This window comes from Saccopteryx leptura, chromosome 7, assembly GCF_036850995.1.
Source record: "Saccopteryx leptura isolate mSacLep1 chromosome 7, mSacLep1_pri_phased_curated, whole genome shotgun sequence".
Classification (NCBI taxonomy): Eukaryota; Metazoa; Chordata; class Mammalia; order Chiroptera; family Emballonuridae; genus Saccopteryx; species Saccopteryx leptura.
Window position 1 is genome coordinate 99,618,240 of NC_089509.1, and position 21,258 is coordinate 99,639,497.

The following is a 21,258-nucleotide window of genomic DNA, read 5'->3' on the forward strand; positions in this document are numbered from 1 at the left end:
CATGTGCATTTTTTCTTTTTTTTTTTTTTTTTTAAGATTTTATTTATTGATTTTTGAGGGAGGAGCGAGAGAGAGAAAGAAGGGGGAGGAGCAGAAAGCATCAATTCATAGTAGTTGCTTCTCAAATTGCCTTGACCGGTCAAGCCTGGGTATTTGAACCAGGGACCTCAGCATTCCAGATCGATGCAGTGGCGTTATCCACTTTGCCACCACAAGTCGGACTCATGTACATTTTCCATATTTGCAGCACACTTCATTTTGGACTCACCACATTTCGAGTGCTCCATAGCCACATCTGGTTAGTGGCTACTGCAAGGGACAGCACAGCCTCAGCACTTTAGAGTCGGGGAAACTGGGAAATCAATGGCTCTGCTTGCTCTGCCTCTTTCTGACTTTCCCCACGTTCCCTCTGTTTAAAATATGCGTGTTTGTCAGATGCATTATCAACTTAAAAACACATTTTAAGGACAAAAACAAAATAATTACAACATTAAATGCACACATTGATTTCAAAATTTGTGCCAACATAAGTGTTTCCTCTTTTTATGCATAGAACAAAATATGAACTGTCACAATGCACCTGTTTTACTCCTACCATTTTTGTTCTACTCAAATCCTCCCTCATCAAAAACCTTTCCTTCCAGCATGATAATCCGTGTTAACAACAGAGTATTTGTGCTGCTTTATTTTTCCTTCATCCTCATATAATCCTATACAAACACGCACACATAAGTTTGTCTATATTTGTTTTACAAAAATAGGATCATATTATACCTACACTTCTCTGCATAATTCCCTTCTTATTCAATAATAACGTGCAAAAATCCCTGCAAGTCAGTTGGAGGTTGTAATTCATTCTTTTTTAATGGCTACAATAGAGTCCATGTGGTGGGACACCATAATTTATTCAAGAGTTCTGTTATTGGCAGGCATTCACATTTCATCTTGTATTTTCAAGCACTGAGAAAAATGCTGCAAAAAAAAAAACCCTGTAGATAGATAGATATTTTAATATATAGTCAATATTTAGCTATATATCTTATCTACTCTCTTTTCTTTAGCTTGCAATCTCTTGGTTAGCCTCTAATTTAGACTTCCTCTCGCCATATATGTGCCCTTTCTTTCCAACAAACAAAAACAGTTATCAGTAATAGTTCAAGCAAACCATTTTAAATCATTTTTCTAATGAATTCTTCCTCAGTCAACTGGTTCAGACCAATACCTCTCCTTTTAACCCTCCCCAGTGATGCTGTCTCTATTCACAGGAGAAATCCACACAGAAATGATTTTACTGTTATATGCACAGTCACTTTGCAAAAAAAAATATATGTATATATTATATTTATATATATTATATATAAATATAATATATACATATTAGTCAACATCAACAAGATTAATTTCTTCACTGCTGTTTCAACATTAACAAAATAAAAATCTGACTAGAAATCAAAGGACCTGGACTGTGTAACCTACCCAAAGTAGCACAGACTGTAACTCAGGTAATAACTAGAATCAGGAAGATAAATAGTAACAGCTAACATTTATTGAGTCTCAGTATGTGATAGGCTTTAAATGCTTTGCATATGCTAATTCATTTGCTCCTTCAAAACTTCCATAAAGTAGGTACTCTTATTATTTTAATTTTATGCCCACTCTATGACTAAGGACATGGAGATTATACCTCCAGTAAATAGCAGAATCAAGATTGAAAAGTGGATGACAGAGTCCTAATCTGGTCTAGAAGCAAATCAACTCTACTACTCAATAAGTAAGTAGTAAATCACGTCAGCGACCCTCTCTCTCTCTTTTTTTTTTTTTTTTTTTTTTACAGGGACAGAGAGAGAGAGTCAGAGAAAGGGATAGACAGGGACAGACAGAAATGGAGAGAGATGAGAAGCATCAATCATCAGTTTTTCGTTGCAACACCTTAGTTGTTCATTGATTGCTTTCCCATATGTGCCTTGACTGCGGGCCTTCAGCAGACCGAGTAACCCCTTGCTCAAGCCAGAGACTTTGGGTCCAAGCTGGTGAGCTTTTGCTCAAACCAGATGAGCCCACACTCAAGCTGGCAACCTCAGGGTCTCGAACCTGGGTCCTCTGCATCCCAGTCCAATGCTCTATCCACTGTACCACTGCCTGTTCAGGCAGTGACCCTCTCTTTGAACCTCAGTTGCTCAGCAATAAAATGGGTACAGTGATACCAGTTCTTCAAACCTTTAAGATCACAGAGAAGAAAGGTGAAACTGATTTGAAAACCACTGACAGCTCTAACAAGGAAGGTTGTCTTGTTTCAACTTGGAAAATTTAGCTGAGACTCTTTCATCACTCACAGCAAAAATTAAGCAAGTAAAGAGTTTTGTGCAACAGCAAACCAAGACACATGCTGCCTACACACACATTCTTCCGAAGGTGAGCTGACGGTACGGTGCGCTAACGCAGGGCGGGACCTACGCCAGACCCTCACAGCCTGCTGACTTGCCTGAAATGAGAAGAGCCACCAACCTTTAGCTCTATTGTGTAGCCTGGCTGTATCCTTCCTCTCTCTGCTCCAGCCCTTGCATTACTTAATTGGAGCACCGGGCTATAAATCTTACCTACTTAAGGGCCAGGGAACTCTCTGGGGCTCTCACACTAAAATGTGTGTGGGAGTTCAGCAATATTAAATTTTCAAATAAAATGATTAACAGGAACCTCAGGGCATCCTCAGACAAAACAATCCTTCCTGCATCTTGCCACCTTTCTCTGAGGAAGCTTTCTGTTCTCGGCTTTAATAAAACGGTGGAGAAGGAACAGTGATGAGTGACCGAGAGCAGGAAGTGAGAGGCACTCCACCCTCCACTCGGGACGCTCCCCTGAGTGACATCCAGATCGCGTGGCGCTCTCTGTCCGGGCCCGACAGAGCCATTGGAGCCTGTTCCTGGGAAGGATTCAGTCACTTAGTTCAATTTGAACTGCAATCAGCTCTAATTACCGGGTTTTTTAGAAACATTTTCATCCAGATTTTAATAGTCAGAAATGGGGACACCTGATCAGAAAGCCTATTTGCTTTTCCATGGCATAATAACGTCTATCAGATTTCATGAAGCAGAGAATTAAAATCGGTTAAAAGGAAGAACGTAATGCAATCTAATTCAGTCCCGACCAGGCCTACAAGCCTACTATTTGCTGAAACAATGATTTAGATGCTCTGCCAAATAAATATGGGATGTTTATGGTCTTACACAATAGGAATTTGCCTCATTTATGCAGCAGGAAGATCATTTACAACCAATCTCTAAAAGACACCAAGCGTCAATAATAAATTTTCAAATCAAGGCCAGAAATTGCAATATGCAAACGGGGGCTATTAAGTCATATGAAGTTGTTGTCAGAAGGAGGATTTCAAGGGCTGCCAAACCCATTTGTAATTCAGAAGCGTCTGGAAAGTCTACGTGACCAACCGGCCCAGCTTTCTTAGTCTCTGGGAGGGAGGAGGCTTGGCGGGAAAGAGGATCTGGGTCAACAAGCAACAAGGACAGGGCACCTCCTACTGAGAGATCTCAGTGCCAGTCCGCCTGCCTTTCGAGATGATGGCTGGAATCACACTGTTTCCTCAGCCATTTCTGTTTCTTGGGAGCAATTGTACTTTGTAGGTATGGAGAAGAAATGAATAAAACTGTTGGAGGGGCCCAATTCTCTGCCCCATGTGAGAGTTTTGTAGGCCAGACCTACCCCTTCCCATTCGCTATTTGACTATTCACCCCTTTTACCTACTGATACATGTCCTCTCTCCCCCACCCCGGGAATTTAAAGCATCTAGCCATTTCCCTCTAATCCGTTCCACACCATCCCAGGTGCTATTAAAATTTGGAGGAAGTGAGACGCAGCTCCACAGGAAGAGAGGCTTCCGGAATGAAGCACAGAAAAAGGGTTGCCTGCCCCCCACCCTCCCGGCCCACCATCGACGAGCTACGTGACTGAGAAAGTCACTTGACCTTTCTGTGTCTCATTGCCTCACCTATGAAACAAAGGAAATAGTAGCTCGTGTGAGGAGGAAGAAAGGTCATGCATGGAAATTCTTTCAAAGTCTTCACTGAACCTGGTGTCATCAACTCAATCTGGGTTTTATGTGGGCTCCCTGCAAGACAAAGCTGGGAAGTCAGGGATGGGGGAGTGTACGGTTACGACTGACATTTGGAGTAAATGACACCACAAAGAAAGAGGCTCCTCAAGGAGAGTAGTCAACCAGGGGTCAGAATTTGAGGGCTGAAATGGAAGCACTCCTGTTGTTTAGGTCTCTGCCCTTTATCAAGTCCCTTAATCTCTCTGAGCATTACTTTCCTCGCTTGTGCAATAGGATCCATGATATATATACCTTGTAGCATAACAGTGAAGAAGAAATAAAAAAAAATGTATGAACCAGGTCTGGAAACTAACAAATTTTTCCACTCTGAGCCTAGGAATTTGACTCAATTGTCTTGTTTATTTTCTTCATAGCACAGAATGACTTGAAATGGCCCCATTTGATTGATTTTTGTCTGATTCATCTCACTAGAATGTCTACTCCCTAAAGCCCGAAACTCTGTCTTATTAATAGCTGTACCACTCATTTCTCATAGCAGTCTTGTTCTGAATGAATAAATATTTATGCCAGGCATACTGGTAGTCAGTCCCAGAAAAAAAAAAAATTGAAGCAGCTAAAGTTTGCCACATTGACCCTTATTCCCAACCCTCTTAGCACCAGAAATGAATTGCCCCTTTCCTATGATTGGGGAATTCTCTACATATTAAGAAATTTCATCTCGCTCTAAAGAAGCTTCAATTGCTAGATATCCATGTTCCAGCCTCCCTTGCAGCTAGGGCATGGGTATTGAACTAGGCTCTGTTCTCAGGGTTACTTGCTACAGACTTTAAATGGAAAGTTAGTGATTTCAAGAAGCATAGAACAACACAGTCTTCAATCTGATTAGAGTGGTAAGAGAGGCAGCTATGCCCATGGTTCTGGTCGCAGCAGCTAGGGTACTGGGTTGGTGATAGTGATGGGGCAAGCTGCTATATCTGCACCCAAGCTATGTTTTCACCAGGCCAAATCTCTGACATTATTTTGGCTCTTGCTCTTGATTGTATTATTCTCAGTTCTAGCGGCTATTCTGGATAATCTCTAGGTACAAATTCCTCTAATTTGTGTCTTTTATCCAAGATTAGTTTTGTTGCTTGACTGGTAGAATCCTCCTCTTCCCCAAACTGCCCAGTAGAATTTCCATCAGACTGCACATGATCCTGGTTCCCTAAGGGACTCCAAACAAGCTTTTATTCTACAAGTTACCTCCCTCCTCTAGCCCTTCTCCTTCACTCAGATCAAATAGTACTTTTCCTGGGCCTTATTTCCCCTAGGACTTTACTTTCTATAAGGCGTAATCTGATCAATTAATTCAAGCCAATGTGTTAATTTCTGGCACTAATTTAATATTACCCCAGCACCTTAACAGATACTTTTAATACCTCAAAGCAAAGGAGAAAGACACATGCTTTTACTACCACACAGTGCCAGGGCCTATGAGGGCTCTTGTCTATGTCTGGAATCTCAAAGGACCTGCATCCATCAAAACAAATTATGTCTAGACTGACTTTGGATGCTCTATGGACTAATCATATAGTGACAGTGTTTATTTTATTAAATCGATGCCTTTATGATTGTGCGCGCGCACGCACACACACACACACACACACACACACACACACCCCTACTTAAAACTCTTCAATAACTTCCCATGACTTTTAGAATAAAGATCAAGGTTGTTAACATAGCCAACAAGGTCCAGATCTTGGAGCCCTAACCTAGTGATGATATCAATGTTTAGCAACGAGCTCTTGGATTAGGGGAGGGATGGTTAAAATCCTGATTTGTAGCACTTGCTGATTTGGGTGGCATAAATACTTACACTATGGCCAATTTCAAGCTACTAAAATAATGTCAAAAAGGTTACAAAACTCCTGGATATTTAAAAATTGGCTCTTGAAGACCACCTTGAGTTACTATCAGCTGCAGCATGCCACTGTTTTCCAAGTCACTAGAACTTGCTTTCCTGGCAACTTGTTACTGCACTCACCATTCTGCCCCATTGGCTTTTGAACTTCCTCAAAGGGTCATACATCCTCCTCCCTACACACACACACACACACACACACACACACACACACACACGCATGCACACACAAAACTTTCCATTTACCCACAGCCAAGATCAAGCTCTCCGATCCTGTCCTTCAGTGCATTGATTTTATGTTACACACTTTTTCCTTCATGCAACTGATATGATGTTTGACATCATAAGCAAGCATGGATCTATACGTGACTAGAGTAGCTATAGACTTCCTTTTCCATATTGTTTCTATGCACCTTTTTACGAGGGAAAAAATGGGGCTCACCAACAAAGACAATGTTGGTGGGTGAGTCCATCTGCTCAGTTCTTAAAACCACAAATATGACAGAATTCCGTCTGTTTTTCTCCTGGTGTCTCAGGTTGTGGAAGATAATTCCAAAGGCTTTTAATCTGATCACTAGATAGTCCGTGCAGATGCCTCTGGGCTAGCTTTGTGAGGCAGAGGTGGGAAGATAGGAAAATCACCATTGCTGAGACAGTGCTCCAGGCTCCACAGATACCTCGTTAGGGAAGTTCTGCTTTTCTATGTGTAATAGATTGGCCTTCCTTATAAGATTTCTTTTGAATGATTTCTACTGTGGAAGAAATATTTGCAAACCAGTTTTTATTTTATAAGTATGCAAAATAAGTTCTCCAAGATGTACAGGATAATAGGGAAATTATTGATGTGTTTCATGGGAAATTTTTTTACGTATGCAAATTCTTAGCTTGAGTTTCCTTCCCCCCACCCCTACTTTCTCCAACTCCCAGTAAAAATTGAAGCTGCACTTTCCATTGTATTGCATTTTCAAACATGAATCCATTTTGAGACTAGACCATAGGGCTCCCCATTTGTATTCAAGATACGGAATGCTTGCCTAAAGTCAGAGATAATGAATTGTAGACCCACAACTTGAACCAAGTCTCCTGAGTCTTAGTTGATCTACTGTCAGAACCAGTGGGAGCTGCTGCCCAAAGGAAAGCCAAAGACCCACAGAGCACGCATCTATTCCGTGGAAACCTCTTTTCATTGTTAGATAAATTATGTTTCCTGGAGACACAAGCTAAAACCAGTCACTCTGATAAAGATCAATAGAAAAACAATCTCACATCTTCCTTGCCATCAAATGTCTCTGCTCAGTATGCATCCTCAATATGAAAACCAACTGGACTTCCAAATTCTGAATAGAAACTCGGGGCCTGGGCCTAGGAATCCAGCAGTGAACTCCATGGCATCTGATAGGTCAGGAAGATTTGAGTTCATGTTCCATTGATGGCACTTACTAGATGTATGATTTCACACACAAGTCATTTTCTATCTCTGAGACTCAGAGTCCTGAGGATGAAAATGTGGACCTTATATGGTTTATTGGAAAGATTAAATGAGACAAACTCCTGGCAGGAAGTACTCAAGAAATTATCTTTCTGTGTTTTTAGTAATTAATATTTCCATACCTATATTACTAGGGTTAGGCCGTGTGTGTGTGTGTGTGTGTGTGTGTGTGTGTGTGTACATGCATGTGTGTGCATGTGTGTGTGTGCACGTGTGTGTGCATGTGTGTGTGTGTATGTGTATGTAAGACCTGTAATGTAAGTTCAGAAAATAATTTTGCTTCCAATATATGGCTAGTTGGTTCACCCTATGTCATTCAGTTAAACAAATATATTCAGAGTTTTTACCATTTGCCAGACACAGTATTAAGCCTAGACCATATGAGATGATAGATAATCAGTTCCTGTTTTCAAGAAGCAAATAATTTAAATCATACTCGACAGATGAGATGTTCTATGTTCTTAAAGATCTCTAAGAGAGATCTCCCCACACTGCTGGCAACTGCCACACTCCATTCTCAGTGCTCTGGGCCAATTGTGCGTGTTTACAATTCCTTGACAATCAGTGTATCTCCATTTTGTCTTAAGGTAGGCATCAGAAGAAAGAAAGAACAGTTGGTCACCATTTTTCACTTAATAGGCCTTCATTCCCTGAGAGTTATTGAGTTATTCCTCTGTCTTCTCTTTCTAGATTAAATAATTCCAATCCCTTTAACCTTTTCTCAGAGGTCCTATTTACCAGCCTTCAGTTTAATCATTTTCACTGCTCCCCTCTGGAGTCTCTCCAAGTCTTCTGCATTATAATACGTGGCTTTTGCTATTGAGTTCACTCTTCTAAGCATCTTATTCTTTCACATAAACCAAGAAAGAAGAAAAGAAGCTTCTAAATAAACAGAAAGAGAAATTTCCCATGTTAAGGACTCATGTAGAACACTCACATGCTCAAAGAAAATTAGCATTTGCCATCACCGCTACTGAGAAGGACAGGCCAAAACCAAAACAGTTTCCAAATGGTGCCAGCCATTCTGTTTGACAATTATCTAAATTACTTTTAAGCAGATCAGACCTTTAACAGCAAACCACAGGCTTGCTTTATTTACACCTGATATTTTCAGAAGAGTGCTAATAAAATTACCATTAATGAGATCAAACAGGATTTTTTTTATTCTGTCAAATACCTCTGACTGCCCAGCAGACCACAGAGAAGTCACCATGTTATTCGCAGGCAGTGCCTTTGATTGGTCAGCCCTAGCCAAGTGCAAACAATCTTTCTTTGCTTTCTGTCAATCAACATAAATTAATATTTCCTGAGCGGAGAGTGCAGCAAATGCTAAATGGCTCTTAAGAAATTATATATTGAGGCTGATCAAACACATGCTGATCCTAGTGTGGCCCCAACATAAGCAGAAAGGGGAAGATATGAAAACCAGAACCCTAGTACAATAATTCCGCAAGACACACAGGATGACTTGTTAGAGATTTCTTTTTACCAACAGCCACCAACTCCCTGCCTTTTCTCTTATTGTGCCCCTGGGATGACCTGCCTCAGGGATTTCTCTGCGCAGGTGCACACACACACACACACACACACACACACACACACACACCCAGAGTTAAGAGTCATCTGACAAATTTTCAAATCTTCTTGAGAAGCTCAGAGAACACTTACTAAATAGTATTCTGCCTATTTCAAGGACTTCTTTGTTTTAAAACCAGTGTTTAGAATTCTTTTTATTCCTCTTCTTGAAAAGTTAAAAGTATGAAATTGGGGTGAACAGAATTGGTGAGAAGCAGGGAAATGGAGAGAGAGAAACTGCAGCCATCTCCACGTGGAGCCGGGAAGACAGTTCCATCTCTGAAGCGAGTCCGGCTCTGGCCAGGCCTGACCCAGGGCTGGCTGGGCTGAGAGGGCTCTGTCGACAACAGCCATGGAGAACCGGCTCTATCTGAAAATGCTTCTGTGCCAAGTTCTCTGAAGACCCCCTCAGTTCTGGTAACAGAACAAGTTCATGATCGAGTGTGGGACTTTCCCAGGAAGGTGTAGTCCTAAAGAGGGTTGACTCTATCAAACAGCGTCTAAATCCTAAGACCTATGAAATTGATACAGTGATCCTTAAATAATCGGCAATTAGGATGGCCAGGGGCTTATCACCACAGCATAAGAAAAAGTGGCCCCTCTCCGGGTAAAAGTAGACAGTTCACTAGCTGTTCAGTTGTCAGCCTTGGCCTATTCTATTTCCTCCTACTTTCACCAGTTTTCCATGTCTAGGCACAAGTGGAGTTTGTCCATCAGAGTGAAGGAAAAGCATAGACACACAAATACCATTGGTAAGGGCATGCACAAGTGAGGTCTGGGAGTTGGAAAACAACGGGTGATTAAAGCCATAACATAGTAAATAGTTCTATGCTGATAAATAGATATTGTTACTTAATAGTTACTGTATTTATAAAAGCAAGATTTCAGTTATGAAGTAGAACTACAAGTTTTATTTATTTGAAAGTAAATATAGTCTTGTAAATTCTTACCAAGTGGTAAGAAAGTGAAAGTAGGACACTGATGTTGATGTGCGCTGCCATGCTACTTTGTAGCGGTTATGGCATGTGGCCAGCAAGGCTGGATTAAAAAACCACTACTAGACACAACTCTGTGCTCCTTCTCTTTATCCCAGTATGTACTTCTGAGACATATCAAATTATTTCAAAGAAACAGCAATTTGCACCACTCCACTATAATCCACTGCACCGTGGGAAGCAATTTTCATTCCATCCGAATCTGAAAAATAAAATCACCAACACTGAACACTGGCATTTGTTTATTGGGAGGGTTAGAAAAAAAAAAAGAGAGAAAACAAGTAAAGGGAAAGTCTGAGAAAGGAGAGAAAGATAAGAAGTGAAAAACTGAGACAGGTGAACTGTAAAAACATCCATCTATAATGAGCAAACGATGTCTTCAGTAAAGAGTTTCTGAATCTGTAAAATAAAATTCTGGTTGACTTTTAAAAGCCAATCATTTGAGTTGTCCTTTAAAAAAAAAAAGATAGCCAACAGATGAAAGAAACTCCATTTATAAAAATCAAATGAACCTCTAACAAAGCTTGTTTGGGACATGAATAAATCATCTGGCCATGAATTATTCAATATTATCAAGAAACTAGCAGAGGATTCCAGGAACTGGGCTTGGGGAGGTGCCTAAAGCTGGGAGTGAGAGAGTTCATCATCTCAGACCCACCACAGGAAGCCAAGGAACAGGCCACGTGGTACCATCATCTGATGCAGACCTTACTAGACCTCCACTCGAGGTCCAGGGATGCCAGCAGCCTTTACACCCCAAAGCATAAAGCAAGTAGAATTTAATTCATAGAACCTTACTTTAGAAAACAGCATGTGCTCAGTAACAGAGTAACAGGCAATAATATATATATATTTTTTTTGAGCACTGGATCTTTTTTTAAATGCATGATATACATGGGGGATACTAGCTGTGTGCAAAAGAGAGTTGGAGTTGAAATTTTTTTATTTAAAGGAGATGACTAGAAAATTCTTTAATGATAAATTGGCAAGCAGAGTCTGACCTACTCCTTCATGGCTATAGGGGTTGGATTTTCTTAAGCCGGGCAGGGAAGGGGAGCGGGGAAGGGAGTATCTCAGATTCAATTCGCTAATCAATGTGTGTGTGTATGTTCCAGGTCCAAACTGCTTTGCAGGAACTACAATAATTCCAGCTGGCATTGAAGTGAAAGTGGATGAATGTAACATCTGTCACTGTCACAACGGGGACTGGTGGAAACCGGCTCAGTGTTCAAAACGCGAATGCCAAGGCAAGCAGATCGTGTAGAACCGATTCCCAACCGATGATGAGTTCTTAGGAGACGATGCTATCGACGGCTTCTACTCTGCACATGTTTAAATCAGAACAAAACAAACAAACAAACTCCTGCCAGCCACAACAGGGTCACCAGCAAAACCTTTTAAGGTTGACAAAAGTGACTATTTTACTAAGAGGAAATTTCTCTTTTTCTCTCTTGCTATATAAAATCTATATAGTATATAGCTATCAAAACCGCTTTTGTAACTACTCATGCTTGATGGTGACTTGACTGGATTTCTGGAACAAAAAAAAAACAACACACAAAAAACAAAGAAATAGCCTTGTACAGGCTCCTTCTCTGGTGACACCTCTAGCCTGCCAGCTCGCCGTCTGCCGAGTTCATTCAGTTTTACTTTCCCGCCCATCATACATGGCCTTTTCCTCTTGTAGTAGTTCCTTTGCCCATTTAAAGTCTAAGGGGCCAGATTTGACCACACAGTAAAGTTTTGAGTTGTGTCAAACAAGCTTTGGTAAAGAAATGTCAGGGGTGAAGACCCTGCCCGACCAGGAAGACCAAAAGCATCCAACTAATCACTCCCCTCGAGTGGCTGAGTGACTCATACCCTGTAGGCTGAGACAAGAAAGGCGCACACAAATGGACCCACTGCTGGGCAAGGCAGGGACCTGGTGCTCCGTGCATTGTCTGGGGGCTCCCAGTTGCATTCTTACACACCACACATTTCATCCGCAAAACCTTGAAACTGCCAATCAAAAAAACCTACTATGTGAAGTACACCATGAACATGATTAAAGAATCCAAAGGAGACAGGTATTCAAATTTGTAGCATTAATCACCAAACTCCCATGACGCTGAATTTGAGTTCAGCTTGTAACTAAACACACTCTAAACTCACTGTCAGCTGGCACTATAAATACCAGAACCAGGGTGAGTAGCCCCACTGTGACTTTGAATCCTTCTGAACGCTACTGGCTTTGCGGTTCAGATTGGGCCGAAAGCCAGTAGGACACACAGGCAGTTTTTATGGTTCAGGACCGCATTCGTTCGCCACGTTAGAGTGATGGCCACTCAGCCCTATGTCTAAAACACAGATTCAGGACACTCTTTCCACCTCAAGTGCTGATTTAAATTAAAGATTAGGGTAGAGTGAGTCTTGCACAATACAATTCCTTGTGTTGAACATTTTTTTAAATGTATATATTAGATACCGAACCTTTGAATTAAAGTGAACCTTTGAAAAGTCTCAAGGTTGCCCTGGTAATGCTGCTAGCATAGTAACAGAAAAAAAAATAATAAAATAAAACACACAGGGTATCTGGTGTCACCTCGATTCAAGTGCAAACTTAGCAATTCTGAAACCACACTGGCGTAGTTAATGGCTTATTCTCCTTCCCTGTCTTGAATACCCTGGAGCAGATCCGGTAGGGTCCTTGGATACCCTGGAGCAGATCCGGTAGGGTCCTTGGATACCCTGGAGCAGATCCGGTAGGGTCCTTGGATACCCTGGAGCAGATCCGGTAGGGTCCTTGGATACCCTGGAGCAGATCCGGTAGGGTCCTTGGATACCCTGGAGCAGATCCGGTAGGGTCCTTGAGGAAACTCGAAGGTCGCCTTCATTGTCACTGTTCTTTGCTTTCCTGCTGCCACCAAGCCTGGGCTTTGCCATAACTCCTGTGGAGTGCCACATTCTGAAACAAGGTTTCTTAACCTTCCTGCTATTGACATTCGGGGTCAGACAATTCATTGTTGTTGGGGTGCTGTCCTGTGCATTTGTAGGATGTTTAGTAGCATTCTTGACCTCTATTCGCCAAATGCCAATAGCGACACCCTAGTTGTAACCACAGATGTCTCCAGACATTCCAAATGTCCCTGAGAGGTGGAAGAATGAGCAAAATATCACCTGGTAGAGAAGCAGGGGCCTAGAATAATCCCTATAGAGTGGTTTCTGGCAGGGACACACCAGGCAAGCTCTGGCTGAGCCTGTGGTTTGGGGAGCTTCTGAGCCCTTTGGGACATGCACAATCAGTGGCTCCAAGGGGGAGGGACCCGTCTCCTCCAAAGGGATTGATGCTTCACCGCCATAGGACCACCCTCAGGATACATATTTTTTGAGTCTCATCAACTGGATTTTCATTTTTAATTGTCAGTCTCTCCTCCATGGAAGTACCTCCTGTCATCAAAAAAGAGTTGTTATTTCCACAATGAATGTGTTGACGAGTTGGACCTGACACTTCTCACATACACTGTGCTTGTGTTATGATACAAATAGCCACGCTGGCGCCATCCAAGAGGAACATCAAGCCACCATCCCTTAGAACACCAATTTGCAGCAAGGTTGGTGCCTTTCAGTTGCCCCCATGGATACGTCATCTAGACAGTCATGAATCATTCATGAACAATTCTGCATGATTTATTCCTGCACTCCAAAGTAAAGGCATTCCATACTTCAGCTTGTGTCTAGACAAAGATGTATTATAGAGCTTTCTTTGCCCTGAGGTTGTCTGCTTCCAGCTTCAAAAATCCACACTCTTGGAAAGAAACAATAAAAATAACAAATGACAGGAATAAGGTTTGAAACCCAGCAAACATCCTTAATGGAGCCATGTAGCATAGTACCCTATGTATTATTAAGGAGTTACTATGTCATTTTTAGAAAACAGAAAGAGAATGCCACTGAAAATCCGGGGTGCAGAAATATTGCCTCAAAGTCTCGGCACTATGATAGCTGCAGTAAGAATTAACAGGAATTGAAGTACAATATCCATCAGGAAACGTTCTTTAGAGACTCTGCAGAATAAAGGCTGCTCAGTGGCCTCAGAGACCAGACAGAGAGAGGGATTTTATTTTCTCTCCAAGTTTCACTATTAGCTGTTTCCTTTAAAACTTTGTAGCACTGACACTTTTCCCCTTTTAGGGAGAGATAAACCTATATATAGTGTGACAGGATTTCTCATGAACCGTGAAAACGGACAACCTCCTTCCACCCAGGTCATTGAGAGATTCTTCCCAAACTCTGAACAACAGAGTTGTGGTTTCATCTCTTGTTGGGTTTTTTTGTTGCTTTATTATTTGAAAGCTCTGTTTGCCACCACACTGTCACCTCTGTCCTTTTATTCCTCCTCCACTCCACCCTTGGTTCTTGGCTTTAACTCCAGCTATGCGTAAATAATGGATCGACAGCCTGTCAGCTGATGCCTGTTTAAAAAAAAAAAAAAAAAGATTCAATTTCTAAAAATATTTCAAAAATGGTGTGCCTGAAAACTAGTGAGAAAAAAAAAACCTAAACACTAAACTGTAAAAAAGGGGATTCTAGCAACAATATTTGATGTGTAAAGAGTATATTATTAAAAAACTATTTTGTTAAATATAAAGTGTGTTAACCAGCAAGCATTGTTCGTTCGTGGTATATTTTCCTTCCTAAATTTCTCCCTCCTCCCTACCTTCAGCATTTAATGACTGATTCTCAGTGACTGCTAGCATCTGAAAGCACATGTGTCATCAGCACCCTATTCCATTAGAATTTAGTGCTGGCTTTAGCATTTGCCCATGTACATTCTCATTCTTCATAATATGAGGCCAGGCTGATTTGGAGGTCAGAGAGCAAGCTCAAATAAACCAGCGACGAGAGTGTAAGTGACAGGAGACATGTTTTCCTGACCCGGATCCATACTCAATACTAATGATAATCTATAATTATTGAGTGCTCGCTCTGGGCAGGCCCTGGGCTAAGCACTGAACCCACAGAATCTTCATTGGTCCACACAGCACACTTGCAAGGGAGGGACTCTTGCAATCTCTGCCTTTCTGTTGAGGAAAGCAAAACGCAAGTAGGATCATTTGTCCGAGGTCATAGGGTAGGAAGTGGCAAAGCAAGAATTTTTGTATTATAAAATTTTGCACACGCACACACAAATCAAGAAAATAGTATAAGAAATCTCCATATACCTACTGCCCAGTTTCAACGGTTATCAAGATTTTGCATGATGCTTCATCTATTTCTTTTTCTTTGAGGATTTTAAAGCAAGTATCAAGCAAACATAATTTCATCCTGACATCTTGCAGTAATCATCTCTTTAGAAAGAAGAGATATTTTCTTACAAAACCGTGTATTACCAAAATAAAAAAAATAATAAAAATTGCTTAATAGCGTCTACTATCCAGTCCATATTCAAATTTCTTCAACTTTCTAAAATATGAAATGAAAGGGTATTTGCATAATCCAAACCATCCACAACACTGCATTTGTTCGTAAGGACTCCTAGGTCCAAAATAGGGATTTGAACCCTGCCAATTGAAGGCTGTGGATTCTGACAGATTACTGGGTTTGTTGTTGTTATCAGAGGGTTGTGATGAGAAAATCGCCGTTTTTTAAAGCTCAATGTTCAACTCTCTCCTAGACGCTGAGCAAGGCGAACAGCGGGCAAGAGGCTTTCTACGAATTGACCTGAAGGGGGCAGCAAAGAGCCCAGAGCAGGCACCCTTGCAGACACCAGCATCCAGAGGATGCTGCTTTTTATGTGTGCATAAGCCGTCCGTGGGGAGTAAGAGCAAACTGTTGATTTTCGTCTCTTTGAGACAAACATATACTGCCTAATACAGAGTAACACCGAACAATAGTTTATAAATTGCCATCATCTTCCGCACTGTTGGAGGGAAAGAAGAAAACAGCCAGCCGCTAAGGAAACACCAGCATGGTGTCCCCACACATAAGCACCCCCACCCCCACCCCACCAACATTTTCCTAAAACAAGATTACACGTTCTTGCTTTTCAAAGTCCCGTGTGTCCAATCTCTGCTCCCTTCGTGCCTTGCAAAGGATTGTTTACAGTTTATTCCTGATTCAAATGTCATGGGAGAGCACTTTCAGGTGTAAGAGAGGAGGCGACGGACTGCGACGTCCTGAGGGTGTGGTTACGTGGGTTTCTGCTGGGAATATTTCTCTGATTTTGGAAGACAAATGCTATCTCTGAGCCAGCAGCCTCACCTATGATTTCTTCCCACATTGTCAAGAGACCTACAATTTGAATTGGGGTGGTAGCCCGATCAGTGAACCTCAAACTGTACTGGCTGGCGTACACGCGGGGTTCTCCCTGACCAATCAGATACACCTGGAAGGCATACTGTCCTTTCAATGAGCAAGACGTATTGGTGCCAGCGTGCCTTTCACAGAGTAAGAGTTAAATGAATGCAGTTAAAGGAATTCCTTTAATTCCATTTTAAGGACTTAAAATTTGTTTTAGATTCCAAATATATTCATTTCTGGTAAGGATTGGATAACATTTTCTTTTAAGTAGGAAAACAAATAAAGGTATTATGTATTAAAGAACCAGAGAGCGATGGTGGAAGATGGACAAATTAGAACTATTTTTGATTTTTGTATAACTAAAGCATAGTAGAAGGAAATCAAGACTTGATAGAAATTAATATATAATTTTGATTTTAAAAATTCCGGAGAATGACAGAGTCTTCTCTGTAGTGGAAAATCACCCGAGGGTGTCCCCAGGCCTCGCTTCTTACTTAAGTCATCTAACTATTTTGTAAAATACAAATAAATAAATAGATAGATAAAAGAGGTTCCCCAACTTTCTTTAATTTCTAGGTTAAGGGCTGAACATTTTTTTTTTTTTCTGTTAAAAAGTAGTTTATTAGGTCTTATCGGGGAATCCCAAAACAAGCTACAGACAGGTCAGGTAACCCCTGGTGTGAACCAAATTCTATTTGCTACCATGTAAACTCTGTAGTTTTTTTTTTTAATAGTATAATGAACCCAATTAAATATAACCCAGCTTCAACAATAAACTCAGGGCTAATCTTGTTTCAGGTATTACTTCTGACCTCCAATTTTTTTTTTTTTTTTAAAGATGACAGATGGGAAAAGGGAGTGAATAGGAGTCAAACAATAGCTTTCTTTTTAATTTACAAAAATCTTGAACTCATAGTTCTTTGAAGCTAAGATTCCAATGTAATTAATCCCAGTACTTGCACTACTACTATCTGGCTTTGAGTAGGGGCACTTTTTAAAAGCTATACTTTTAGAATTAACAAAATTCAGATTTTTTTTGTTTGTTTTTTGTTTTTTTACAGGGACAGAGAGAGAGTCAGAGGGAGGGATAGACAGGGATGGATAGACAGGAACGGAGAGAGATGAGAAGCATCAATCATCAGTTTTTTGTTGCGACATCTTAGTTGTTCATTGATTGCTTTCTCATATGTGCCTTGACCACAGGCCTTCAGCAGACCGAGTAACTCCTTGCTCGAGCCAGCGACTTTGGGTCCAAGCTGGTGAGCTTTTTGCTTAAGCCAGATGAGCCCGTGCTCAAGCTGGCGACCTCGGAGTCTCGAACTTGGGTCCTCCACATCCCAGTCCGATGCTCTATCCACTGCGCCACCGCCTGGTCAGGCTAGAATTAGGTTGAGTTTTAAAACTTCCCAAATGAATAGTTAAGTTAGGTGAGGTGGGTGAGGTTGGAGAAAAATTTGGACATAAAATCTGGCTACCTGCCTGACCAGGCAGTGGCAGAGTGGATAGAACATCGGACTGGGATGCAGAAGACCCAGGTTCGAGACCCCAAGGTCGCCAGCTTGAGCGTGGGCTCATCTGGTTTGAGAAAAAAAAAAAAAAAAAAAAGCCCACCAGCTTGAACCCAAGGTCGCTGGCTCCAGCAGGAGGTTACTCAGTCTGCTGAAGGCCCGTGATCAAGTCACATATGAGAAAGCAATCGATGAAAACTAAGGTGTTGCAACGCGCAATGAAAAACTAATGATTGATGCTTCTCATCTCTCTCCGTTCCTGTCTGTCTGTCCCTGTCTATCCCTCTCTCTGACTCTCTCTCTATGTCTGTAAAAAAAAAAAAAAAATCTGGCTACCATTTCTTAAGACAGTGATATATATTTATTAGTTCAAACATCTTCATAACTACCACAAAATTATGAACTGGCATGACCCTTTTGCAGACTAGAACACTGAGATTTAGAAACAGTTTATGATTTTCTCAAGCTCACACAAGTAGAAAGAGGCAGAACCAGATTTTTTTTTTATCAAGGAATTTTAAGTCTTAGAACACTACCCAAAAGCAGCTTGGACTAGAACCTGGAACATAAAAAGAGCCTATTTTACATAAACTGTCATTAAGATTGTGGTATCATAGAGAGATTTCATAGAGTAGGCAACCTTGGATTTAGATTTTGTAGATTGCATATATGTTGGGCAGGTAATTCAGAAATCATATTGCATTGCAGAAGAAAAGGAATACGTATTTGCAGTGTGACGAGCAGTCAGGTATGTGAGTGTAAGGTTGGAAATGGAATGGGGGGTGGTAGACACAATAAGAGATGAGTCTAGGGAAAAAAAACTCAATTGTTAGGCCCTGGAAGATAATGCTGAGAAAATTGGACATGATTTTATTAATACTGTGAATTAATTAATATAAAAAAATAAGGTGATGCCCTGGCCGGATAGCTTGGTTGGTTGGAGCATCATCCCGAAGCACAGAGGTTGCCGGCTGATCCCTGGTCAGGGCACAGACAGGAACAGACAAGTAGTATTGCTGTCTCTCTCTCTCCCTCTCTCTCCATGCCTCTCTCTCTAAAAGCAATAGAGAAAAAGTAAACATTAGAAAAATAAGGTGATAAAGCCATATTTGTGGAATAAAAATTCTGATACCAGAGTGGGTAGTGGATTGGGATCTGAGGAGACAGAGGTGAGGACACTAGTGAGAAGCAGTTGGAATAATAAGGAAAGAATAATAAGGATCTGACCTCTAGTGGTGAGACCCAAAAAGGCCAGCTAGGGCAACAAGACTTCGTGGAAGATCAAATGGGAATTCAAAAGTTACAATAGCTAGCATTTCTATCGAATGTTCAGGTGATTAAAAGGATAGTGACACTAAGTGAAATTTGTACTTCCCTTGATGATGGCACATAATCTCATTGTAGACTATGCTGGAGATCCTGGTAATATCAGGTGTTTAGGATCAACTTTAATAATGCTTGTTTCCAGGATAGCTCAGTCTGTTTGTATTCACCAATTTTATTTTCATTTCAGGTTGAATAATTGTCACATGAAAAACCAAAGTTTTTTACTAGTTGTTGGGCAGATAAAATATATTATGCTCACTTTGTTAAAGATGGCATTGCCCACGTGGAAGCCGTAGCCCAGGTGATATTAATATGTGTTGGGGGTGGGCTGTGGGCAGGCAGGATCCTTGTAGCCTGGGGCTTGGTTTTAGGACTAAGCCTTTCCCACCCTTTTCGAGGTGGGGTGGTACAATCCCATCATGTCTCTGATAAGTGACTTTGTATTAGAGACTTCCCTATTTTGTATATTGAATTAAAGGTTTTGATTTCTACACTATAAAATGAGGGCAGACCAGGAGTTTACTCTCTCTTGGTTCCTAAGATTAACATTAGAAGAGAGAGCAGAGAGAAGAGCAGAAAGAGGCCACATGGAGGAGGCCAGGAGAAGCAGCCAAGATGGCGGAGTGTTGAGTGAGAAGCCAGTTTGTGCAGAGTTTGTGCAGGGAGAAGGAAGGAGATGGGGAACAGAGATGAATAAATCTGGTGAGCTAGAAAACTTTGATTCTAGGAAACTCGGATAAATCAGTAGCTTTGTGAACACTGAATGTGAGTGGGTTTTGGAGCCCAGTGTGTGTTTTTACTTGCCTGCCGGGTGCAAGCTAGGATTAAAGATGATGGCCCACCAGTTTTTTGCTCCATTGTTTCTTTACCGACTGTCCGAATCCAATGTGAACCTGCATGGGCCAGGCGACTGTGATGGTGGCCTTGTATACTGGCTTTACAGTAGTCATACATTATTTTTTCTTCTTTTCCAAGTGAGAGGAGGGGAGAGATAGACAGACTCTCCTGCATGCGCTTCCAACCGGGATCCACCTGGCAACCCCCGTTTGAGGCTGATGCTCTGCTCATCTGAGGTCATGCTCACAACAGAGCTATTTTTAATGTCAGAGGCAGAGGCTACACAGAGCCATCCTCAGCATTCAGGGTGACTTGAACCAATCAAGCCATGGCTGTGGGAAGGGGAGAAAGAGAAAGAGAGAGAGAGGGAATGGGAGGGGAGGCACAGAGAAGCTGATGGTTGCTTCTACTGTGCGCCCTGACCAGGAATCGAACCTGGGACATCCACACACTGGACCAGTGCTTTACCATGGAGCCAACTAGCCAGGGCCTACTGGTCATATATTTATTCACAGTATTCTTGAAATGGAAGTCAAAAGTTGGAATGACAAGAATACGACATTTTTCTCTAATTTGTGGCAAATATTAATTTAACACCATGGTACAATAAAACTTATTGGTATATTGAGATAGACACGCTTATAAATTTCCAACACTTCCCTCTGCTCATGCCATTCCAGAATATAAAATGCAGATTTTATTTTTATACTGTTGTTCATCAGGAAATTTAAAAAAGGGGGATTACATAGCCATCCACTAGGACCCTCTCTCATTTCTTCCCCCCCAAAACACCTAGGAAATAAAGGGCAAGTTAAGTCCTGGGAGAGCCTTTTGGTTTGAGATTTCCAAAGATGCCCACCCTGCTCCCATTACATTTTTCTTTGTCTTTGTTTTTTTGGTTTCATTCCCTTTTTAATTAATCACAACATTGGGTCAGTCAGACCTATTAACGGCATTTCGTATTCAGACCTTTCAGAGATGCAGCTGCAGATGCAATTTAATTTGTTGACCCATGATCAATAGCAATTAATAGCATCTCTTTAATCTTGTTGAAAGGTCTGTCTTTGGCTTCCAGTAGCCACTATCTCAAGGGAAAGGTGCACACACACACACACACACAGGTTATTTAATTTCTAGGCAATAGTTGCCCTCAACCATCTATTTTTCTCATGACTTAGTAGCCATTTCAGAAGTTATTATTCTCTAGGGAATTCTCAATTAATTATTACAATAAAGTTCACCTGTACTTTGTTTTAAGATCCTTCCACTGCTAGGTCATC

At 41.2% G+C, this 21,258-nt stretch overlaps 1 protein-coding gene across 1 annotated transcript in view; it reads left to right on the forward strand.

The window, feature by feature from the left end:
* The window catches only part of VWC2L (von Willebrand factor C domain containing 2 like), a 178,309-nt gene extending 166,708 nt beyond the window's left edge, over positions 1-11,601 (forward strand). The window contains exon 4 of the mRNA XM_066345906.1: positions 11,144-11,601. Within this exon, the coding sequence (XP_066202003.1) occupies positions 11,144-11,292 (149 nt within the window). The 3' untranslated portion in view covers positions 11,293-11,601. The remainder of the gene's footprint in view (positions 1-11,143) is intronic.
* The last annotated feature ends 9,657 nt before the right edge of the window (positions 11,602-21,258 follow it).